The 7,224-nt window shown below is 48.9% G+C and overlaps 1 protein-coding gene across 1 annotated transcript in view; it reads right to left on the minus strand.

Annotated features, from left to right (window-relative positions):
• PCSK6 (proprotein convertase subtilisin/kexin type 6) overlaps positions 1-2,584 on the minus strand; it is a gene marked incomplete at its 5' end in the record, with an annotated part of 97,030 nt that extends 94,446 nt beyond the window's left edge. The window contains one exon of the mRNA XM_083371336.1: positions 2,414-2,584. Coding sequence (XP_083227462.1) covers positions 2,414-2,584 — 171 coding nt within the window. The remainder of the gene's footprint in view (positions 1-2,413) is intronic.
• Between the last annotated feature and the right edge of the window lie 4,640 nt (positions 2,585-7,224).

A 7,224-nucleotide genomic window follows, 5' to 3' on the forward strand; every position in this document is an offset into this window, starting at 1 on the left:
GCTGCATGGATTGATTTAAAATTAAAAAAAAAACCAAGCTCAGCTAAGCTAATACATCTATATGTTTGGTTAGCTTGGGTTTCAGTATGAATGCAGCCAGTGGCTTTACCTTTGTATTAACAGACTCCCTAGTCCAAAGGATCCTGTTTAACTCCGAAATGGGATGGAGTAAAAAAGAGACATGATTAAAATCTTATAAATCTGCCAGGTACGATCACCAAGCGGGATAAAATACTGTCAAGAATCTCAAAAGTTCCAGCTTTGCAGACATTTCAAAGCCTTCCTCCTCTGTTCATTTCCTTCTGCCCCAACCCTCCCAATAAATAAATAAATAAAGACACCCACAGAGAAATCAATTAATCTTATATATATATTGCAGCTGGGAAGAAATATATAAATAGCTTTATAAATGGTATTAAATTGATAAGGGCATGTTTTGCTGGGTAAAAATTAAATATTGATTCATTTCCAACAGGCTAGTCCCCTCTGGAATCCTTCTCCGGTTATTTTTCTGGGGTTTTGTGTGTTTTTTTCCTGCCCTTTTCTTTCAGCTGTCGTGTTCTTGCTAAGTAATTACCTTTTGTGTCCTCTGTTTTTGCACAATTCCACTCCTAGTCCCTCGGACACAAAAGTCCTCTGCAAAAAGTTGAGGGTGGAGATTAAAAGTTAATTGGCCCTGAGCCAAGATGAGGAAGAATGGTTGAAAAAAGGTTAGAGATATATATGAGAGGGGGTGGGGGAGAAACGTCGGAAGAGTCACAAATTCAGCCAAGGAGGTGGATGATGGGTGTGGTAGTGGGTGCATATGTAGGAGGGATTCCGGGGCAGTTTAGCCAAAGTAGACAATAGCTTCACTCTCATTGTTCCTAAAAACCAACAGAGCCCTCCTAAAGGTGCTTTTCCAAAAGGCAACTTGACTTTCTTTTTTTTCCCCTTCAAAAAACGTTTCACTTCTAATTCAAGAAGCTTCCTCAGTTCTAACTGAGAATTGAAGATGATGATTCTTGGTTCAAAAAAACAACAACAACGTCCAATTGCCTTTCGGAAAAGCACCTTTGGGGCAACCACGATCTGGGTGTGGGAGCATCTCCAGAATCAGCAGAGCCCTCCTTCAAACTTTTTGCTGGAGGGAGAATGGGACACCCATCCGGGGAAACAGCCCGGAGAAATAACCTAGGTTTGGCCACAGAGGAGGTGAGTTCAAAATCCCAGCCTCTCTTCTTCAAGCCAGCCACGAATTTCCCTGCGCTGGAGGAACAAATTGAGGTCCGGACTCTCAATGTGGTTGGTGCACTCACTAGAAAATCTAAAGGTGGCATTTGGCCAGTCTGGAAGGGGTCCTTAGTCCAAGGCATTCAAGGCAGAAATGGAGAACCGACGCTCTTTCATCTGCCTAGCGTTATCCCGGTCAATACACCACAAGGTGCCTGGGCATCTCATCTGTAAGATAACACCTCAGCAGATCGGTGCAAAAAAAAAAGGGGGGGGGGGAAGGGATCTGCCACTGTTTTTTTTTTAAAGTCAAGCAAGCTGAATGGGGTGCTGGATGTTTTCCTAAGCTAAAAAGCCCCCTTCCAGCGGGCAAGGGGCGGGTGGGAGGCGCTGGGCTTCAGCCCAAAGGAATATCTGCTACCAATGTCTTCAAGGCACCCGATCCAGTCGAGGAGAGTCCGCCCGGCTTGCAAGGCAACAGACCCCCCCCGCCTCCCTCCGCGCTTGAAATCAATGGGGGAATCGACCCGGCTGGGACCGCACGTTGGGGAGCGATGGAAGAAGCCCAGCCCGTCGCGCCATCCTCTCCGTGCCTGCTCAGAAGTAAGCGGCGCCGGTTGATGGAGCGGCTGGACCTCACCGAGTCGGCTTCGGTCAGGATCCCGCCGCGCCCAGGTTAACCTGACAGGCGTCGCCTGGCCAGACTTAGCCAAAAAAAAAAAAAAGTGGGGAAAAAAAAATCTCAGCCTCGGACGAGCGACCTAGTTCTCCCTCGCCAAGGAAGGAGAGCGAACTGCCTTCGGTTTATTGATTTATTTTTATTTTATTTTAATTCCATTTATATCCCGCCCTTCTCCGAAGACTCAGGGCGCTTTGCCTCCAAACCGGATCGGGAGGCTTTGCGCCGCTTTCCACTCCGCGCGAAGGAGAAGGGGGGGCTCTGGAGAACACGCGGCGCCCCACGAGTGGGGAAAGTTTCTTGCCGGAGCGCAGGGCGCGGGGCAAGTGCAGGAAAGGCGAGGTGTGTGTGGGGGGGAGAGAAACCGGGTGGATGTGTGTGTGTGGGGGGGTGCGATCTCTCCCCTCGCCCCGACACCCCTCCCCACGCTTCCCCCCCCCACACACACACACACCATCCCCTCCCTCTCTCCCTCCCTCCCTCCCTCGACTCCCCCAGCCCCGCGAAAGTTGCGCGCCTCACCTGCCCGAGGTTCAGGTAGCCGTAAGCCGAGGCCAGCCGCTCCGCCTCGCCGGCGCCCCCCTGCAAGCGCACGGCCCAATGGTTGGTGTAGTAGACGCTCCGGGAGCGCCTGGCCGGCAGGCAAGCCGGCAGCGCCGCCAGCAGGAGCAGGCAGCTTTGCAAAGAGCGCATGGCGGAGGCCCGAGCTGGACGCGCCGAAGAAGCCCGGCGGGCGAAGCGGAGCGCGCGAGAGGAGAGACCGCTTGCCAAAGCCCGGCCAGAAGCGAAACGCGGACCGGGAGACCGGCTTGCCTTAGCCCGCCGGTGGGTGGAGCCTCCACCTCTTAAGGCGGACGCGGGAGGGAGGGAGGGGTGGAGGCCGGGCTGGGAAGTGTGTGTGTGTGTTGTGTGTGTGTGTAGGGGGGGGAGGGCTGGCTGGCTGGCTTCCCCCGCGCGGGTGCCTTGCTGCGTGCCCGGGGTCCCGTCTGCGCACCGGAGGTCGTTCCTCGCAGCTCTTCGGCGGCGGCGGCGGCTTGGAGTCGGTGCCAAGGATGCTGCAGCCAAGAAAGAGGCCGGGCATCGGCTTCTGCTGCTGACATCCTGCCTTTGGCCCGCCAGCCAGCCGGAGCCGTTGGCCCCGAAGCCGGCGCAGTTCCAACGGAGCCCCAAGGCTGCTTGACACCGCCGCCGCCTCTTGGAGAGCTCCGGGCCAGGCGAACCCACGAAAGCCGGGCTGTTTGTGGTTGGGTTTGGCGTGCACCACAACGGCAAACTCCCCAAGCCTATCCTCGCCTTCTCTGGTCGGTCGGTCGGTCTGCCGGGGGCTTTTGCAAACTCAGCCGACCGGGCTGACTCGAGCAAACGTGGCTTGCCCGCCCGGGCTTTGAGCAAGAAAAGGCGGAACGTTTAAGCTTTGGTTCGCGGAAGGCTTCGCCGGCAATTTCATCTTGGGGGACGGGGAGGGCGGGAAGCCCCGCATCCCTTCCCGCTACCGCCTTTTTTCCCCCTTTCCCTTCTCCCTGGCCTTTCCCAGAGACGCCCAAGGGATGTTCAATTAAATACTTTTCCTCCTATTTATTTCAGTTTACAAATATTGATTCTGCGTGCCTCGGCGCCGTGGTTGTGTAGACCGGGCTTTGTACGTTCTGACGTCTACTTGGACCAAGTTGACGGTGGGATAAAATAGGCAACCAAATTATTCCAAACGCCAGCAGTCTTGCTTTCCTTCACCTTTCTCTCTTTCTCTCTGTGTTTTGTTTTGTTTTTTTTTAAGTTTCCATTTTGCTTCATAAAAGGTTCTGGGTTCTGCTTAAAGCTTTTACTCTGTGACCTTGAGTTGTCCGGATAAATAACTCCTTTCTGTGGGTTTTTGAAGTCATAAAACCAAAGTGCACTTTAAAGCTAAAACATACAGCCTCCCTAACGTAATAACAAGACTCTGGTGGCTTCCTAAAAGAAGTAACAATGTATTGCAATAGAAGCTTGTAATAATAAATTTGTTTTGCCTTTAAGGTGTCTCCCGTGTGCTAGTTGTTGCTGCCAAAGATTAACACGGCTCTCCCAGTGCAAAGCCAACACAACTTTGTCCGTGGAAATCTTATAATAAAACAACAGCCTGGCATAGATTTGCTGTTATTTGGACAGCAAAGGACAGCAAACGTTATCTGAATCCTCAAGCAAGGAATCCCCTAAGCATTTAAATACAGGTAGATGGTAGAGGACAGGAAAGCCTGGAGGAACATTGTCCATAGGGTCGCGATGGGTCGGACACGACTTCGCAACTAACAACAACAACAAGTCCTTGACTTAACCACAGTTCATTTAATGAGCATTCAAAGTTACAGCAGCACGGGGGTGGGGGGGGAAGTGACTTATGACCGTTTTTCACACTTACAACCATTGCTGCATCCCCGTGGTCAGGTGGCCAAAATTGGGACACTTGGCAACTGATTCAGATTTACAACAGTTACACTGTCCCGGGGTCATGTGTGATCCCTTTTTGTGACCTTCTGACAAGCAAAGTCAATGGGGGAGTCAGATTCCCTTAACGAGCGTGTGACTGATTTAATAACTGCACTGATTCACTTAATAATTGTAGCAGGGAAGGTGGTAAAATGGGGCAAAATTCACTTAGCAAACGTCTCATTTAGCAACAGATATTTTGGCTCAATTGGGATCATAAGCCGAGGACTACTACCTGTACACCTTTTAAAAGGACTTTGCAGTTCTTCCCCCCCCCAAAAAAAAGTGAGCAAACGGTTGCCATTGCTTTGCAGGAGGTAGGTTTGCAATTGTGAAGTTCCAAGCTGAACCCCAGAATTTCCAGGGCAAGCTGATAAAAGATCACGAGGCTGATATAAAGACCGTGATCTCTTGGGTATCTGCCGAGTGGGTCAAAAAAGTCAAAAGGGTGGCCGCAACGATCCAACCAAAACACTTTCTCTTTTTCATTATGTTGCATATGTAAAGGGGGGGGCAGGATGTCAGTCACGTGAGGCTATTGTGACTTTTGTAATTCTTTCCTCCTGCAGACAGCCTTATTGCCAATAGTCTTTAGCTGACTTCCCATCGGGGCTATCCTGTCGTTTGTATAACCTTGCGTTATTTAATAAATGCTGATTGCACGTGGATTTATCCAACGTGCTAAGCTCTAAAGGCAAATGGCGTTCTATCTCGGTGTGATGTGTGATTGAAGTCAAGAGTTCCCTCTTTGGAATGAGGACTCGGAGGGGAGAACATACTCTAATTATATACCAATTCAGACAAACGGTTGTCCTATCTCTTCTAAATTTATATTAGTTTAATTTATATCCTGATTTCCTTCCAAGAGTGCAAGGCAAAGTTTATAGCTCTGTCCCCTTCTCTCTTTTCCCGAGTTGCCCCAGGAGAGTAACCATCTCCATAGTAACTAACTCAAGTGATCTTGCATAATTCAGGGCAGACTCAAAATATTCCCAATATAATATCTTAATAACTACATCACATTGGTGTCCTATCAGGACCATCCAGATCTCTGAAGAACCTATACCAGAGGTCCCATACAACAACAAAAGTCATGGGAGACAAGACGGAACAAACTGGGATACAAAATCCAGAGAATGAACCACATGCTCCTTCATTATTTCTGGGACCCAGTCCCTTGGGTGGGTGGGTGGGCGGGGGGAAGGATCACAGCAAGCATGAACCTCTATCCTCTTCAGATTCAGCCATTAAATCCCAGAGTCTTGCAAGTCATAGAATCAAGATCACATGAAGTATTAATACCACTTTACAATGCCTTGGTAAGGTCACACTTGGAACTCTGCATCCAGTTTTAGTCACCACGATGTAAAAAAGATGTGGGGACTCTAGAAAGAGTACAGAGAAGAGCAGCAAAGATGATCAGGGGACTGGAGACTAAAACATATAAGGAACGGTTGCTGGAATTGGGTATGTCTAGTTTAATGAAGAGAAGGATGAGGGGGGACATGATAGCAGTGTTCCAATATCTCAGGGGTTGCCACAAAGAGGAGGGACTCAAGCTATTCTCCAAAGCACCCAAAGGCAGGACAAGAAGCAACAGATGGAAACTAGTCAAGGAGAGAAGCAACCTAGAACTAAGGAGAAACTTCCTGACAGTTAGAACAACTAACCAGTGGAACCACCTGCCTCCAGAGGTGGTGAATGCTCCAACACTGGAAGTTTTTAAGAAGAGACTGGACAGCCATTTGTCCAAAATGGAACAGGTTTTCTGCCTGAGCAGGGGGTTGGACTAGATGACCTCCAAGGTCCCTCCCAACTTCTACTTCCTCTTATTATTATTACTATTACTATTATTACTATTACTATTATTACTATTACTATTATTATATCAAAGCAGCCAGCTAAGCCAACAAAGGAATGACCACGTCAGGTAGTGGTTTGCAAAGTTCTCTCAGTAGCCATTCTCATCCCCCATAATTTGATATAATCCAACTTCAAATGCATATTTTCATGGAAACAGAAGTTGAGGACACCAGAATGGTTCACAAAGCGATACTATTATAACTCATTTAGCTTTAGTGTATGGCATAAAATCAGTTTGTGATACCGCATCCAGTTTTGGCCACCACAATATAAAAAAGATGATGAGATTCTAGAAAGAGTGCAGAGAAGAGCAACAGAGATGATTAGGAGGCTGGAGGCTAAAACATATGAAGAACGGTGGCTGGACCTGGGAATGGCTAGTCTAATGAAGAGAAGGACCAGGAGTGACATGATAGCCGTGTTCTGATATTTGAAGGCAGTCACAAAGCACCCAAAGGCCAGACAAGGAACAATGGATGGAAACTGATCAAGGAGAGATTCAACCTAGAAATGAGAAATTTTCTGACAGTGAAAACAATTAATGAATGGAACAGCTTGTCTTCAGAAGTGGTGTGTGCTTCATCACTGGAAGCTTTCAAGAAGAGACTGGATAGCCACTTGTCAGAAATGGTATAGAGTAATCTGTTTGACCAGGGAGCTGGACTAGATCAGAGGTCCTCAACCTTTTGGGCACCAGGGACTGGTTAGGTGGAGAGAAGTTTGTCCATGGACCTAAGGGTGCGTGTTTTTGTGTGCTGCCTGCATCCCACAGATGGGGCTTTGCTTGTTTGTGTGGACTGGTTGCTGGCATGCTGCGGCCTGGTACTGGTGCACGGACCGGGGGTTGGGGACCCCTGGACTAGATGACCTACAAGTCGCTTCCAACTCTGTTATTCTGTATTCTATTCTGCATTCTGTATTCATTTACAAGCTTTGCCTTGGAGCTTTGCAAAGGCCACCCCTAAACAGCCAGTGTGCTAAATTATGGATGAGTTCCCAAGCCCCTG

The sequence above is a fragment of the Vipera ursinii genome (assembly GCF_947247035.1).
Source record: "Vipera ursinii genome assembly, chromosome: 11".
NCBI classification, from domain to species: domain Eukaryota; kingdom Metazoa; phylum Chordata; class Lepidosauria; order Squamata; family Viperidae; genus Vipera; species Vipera ursinii.